This window comes from Calidris pugnax, unplaced genomic scaffold (genome assembly GCF_001431845.1).
Source record: "Calidris pugnax isolate Ruff unplaced genomic scaffold, ASM143184v1 scaffold399, whole genome shotgun sequence".
NCBI classification, from domain to species: Eukaryota; Metazoa; Chordata; class Aves; order Charadriiformes; family Scolopacidae; genus Calidris; species Calidris pugnax.
Genome location: NW_015091105.1, coordinates 105,493 through 107,674, shown reverse-complemented (window position 1 = coordinate 107,674; position 2,182 = coordinate 105,493). Strand labels below are relative to the sequence as shown.

At 67.7% G+C, this 2,182-nt stretch overlaps 1 protein-coding gene across 1 annotated transcript in view; it reads left to right on the top strand.

The window, feature by feature from the left end:
• The window catches only part of DHPS (deoxyhypusine synthase), a 3,197-nt gene that overhangs the window by 264 nt on the left and 751 nt on the right, over nt 1-2,182 (top strand). Inside the window, exons 2-8 of the mRNA XM_014958018.1 lie at nt 7-151; nt 231-392; nt 1,230-1,351; nt 1,443-1,539; nt 1,659-1,745; nt 1,846-1,951; nt 2,036-2,139. Of these exons, the coding sequence (XP_014813504.1) occupies nt 7-151; nt 231-392; nt 1,230-1,351; nt 1,443-1,539; nt 1,659-1,745; nt 1,846-1,951; nt 2,036-2,139 (823 nt within the window). The remainder of the gene's footprint in view (nt 1-6; nt 152-230; nt 393-1,229; nt 1,352-1,442; nt 1,540-1,658; nt 1,746-1,845; nt 1,952-2,035; nt 2,140-2,182) is intronic.

Sequence of the window (2,182 nt, the reverse complement as noted above, 5' to 3'; positions counted from 1 at the left end):
GCCCAGCGGGCCCCTCCCGGCCGAGAGCCTCCCGGTGCGCGGCTACGACTTCTCGGGAGGCCCGGACCACGCCGCGCTGCTCCGCTCCTTCCGTACAACCGGCTTCCAGGCCACCAGCTTCGCCCAGGCCGTCGCCGAGATCCAGCGGATGGTGGGGCCCGGGACGGGGGGAATTGGGGGAGGGGGGTCCCGGGGTGTTGCCGTTCGTGACCCCCGGTCCCCGGTCGCAGATCGCGGCGAAGCTGGAGCCGCTGAGCGAGGAGGAGCGGGCGCGGGCGGCGCTGGGCGGGCGGCGGCCGCCCTCGGGCTGCACCATCTTCCTGGGCTTCACCTCCAACCTCGTCAGCTCCGGCGTCCGGGAGACCCTCCGGTACCTGGTGCAGCACAACATGGTGCGGGGACACCGGGGGGGTGGGGGGACACCGGGGGTGAGCCCTCAAGGTCCTCGGGGTGTCCCCGCGGTCCCCAGCCTGTCCCCGGGGGTCCCTGTGGGGTCCCCAGGGGGGTGCACCGTTCTCTAGGGTGTCCCTCAGGTCCGTGTGGGATCCAGGGGGTCCCCAAGGGGTCCCTCAAGTCTCTGTTGGGTCCAGGGGGTCCCCAATGGGTCCTTCACATCCATGGGGGCTCCTTTTCCCTGTCCCTCAGGTCCCTGTAGGATCCAGGGGGTCCTCAGCTCAGTCCCCAAGGGGTCTGTCATGTCCTTGGGGGGTCCTTCTCCCTGTTCCTCAGGTCCTTTTGGGATCCAGGGGGTCCCCAAGGGGTCCCTCAAGTCTCTGTTGGGTCCAGGGGGTCCCCAATGGGTCCTTCACATCCATGGGGGCTCCTTTTCCCTGTCCCTCAGGTCCCTGTAGGATCCAGGGGGTCCTCAGCTCAGTCCCCAAGGGGTCTGTCATGTCCTTGGGGGGTCCTTCTCCCTGTTCCTCAGGTCCTTTTGGGATCCAGGGGGTCCCCAAGGGCTCCCTCATGTCCTTGGGGGGTCCTTCTCCCTGTCCCTTAGTTCCTTGTAGGATCCAGGGGGTCCCCAATGGGTCCTTCACATCCCTGGGGGGTCCTTCTCCCTGTCCCTCAGGTCCCTGTGGGATCCAGGGGGTTCCCACCTCGGTCCTGGGGATGTCCCTGAGGTCCCAGCCCTGTCCTGAGGGGTCCCTCTGGGTCTCCCCCAGTCCCGGGGCTCTTTGGGGTGTCCCCGGGGTCTCCCCCGAGGCCCTGACGCGTCCCCCTCGGGGCAGGTGGACGTGGTGGTGACCACGGCGGGGGGCGTGGAGGAGGATCTCATCAAGTGCCTGGCGCCCACCTTCATCGGGGACTTCAGCCTGCGGGGACAGGATCTGCGCCGCAGCGGCATCAACAGGTTTGGGGGTGCTGGGGTCCCCTCCCGGGTGTGGGGGGTCCCCTCCCGGGTGTGGGGGGTCCCCTCCGGGCTGAGCCCGTCCCCTCCCCAGGATCGGGAACCTGCTGGTGCCCAACGACAACTACTGCAAGTTCGAGGACTGGCTGATGCCCATCCTGGATAAGATGGTGGAGGAGCAAGAAACGCAGGTTTGGGGGGGTCACCTGGAATCTGGGGTCCTCCCAGGCTCCAGGAAGGGGGGGGTTGAGGGGGGGGGGATGCCTGGGTCCCCCCCAGATGTGGGGGTTCTGAGCGTGGGGGTCTGTAGGGGATGAGGTGGACGCCCTCCCGGATGATCGCGCGGTTGGGGAAGGAGATCGACAACCCCGAGTCCATCTGCTACTGGGCACAGAAGGTGAGTGGGGACGGGGTGGGGGGACACGCATGGACACCGGGGGGTGTCATCGGGGGTGTCCCCAGCCCCTCACAGCCCCATCACCGTGTCCCCTTCCCAGAACAACATCCCGGTGCTGAGCCCGGCGCTCACCGACGGCTCCCTGGGGGACATGATCTTCTTCCACTCCTACAAGCGCCCGGGGCTGGTGCTGGACATCGTGGAGGGTGAGTGTGTGTGTGTCCCCCCACCCAGGGGACACTTGGGGACACTCCTGTCCCCCCCCTTATGACACCATCTCCCCCCCACAGACCTGCGCCTCATTAACACCCAGGCCATCTTCGCCAGGAAGACAGGGATGATCATCCTGGGCGGGGGGCTGGTGAAGCACCACATCGCCAACGCCAACCTCATGGTGAGGGGCAGGGGGAGGGACACCCCAAAACCCCCCCAGGGGA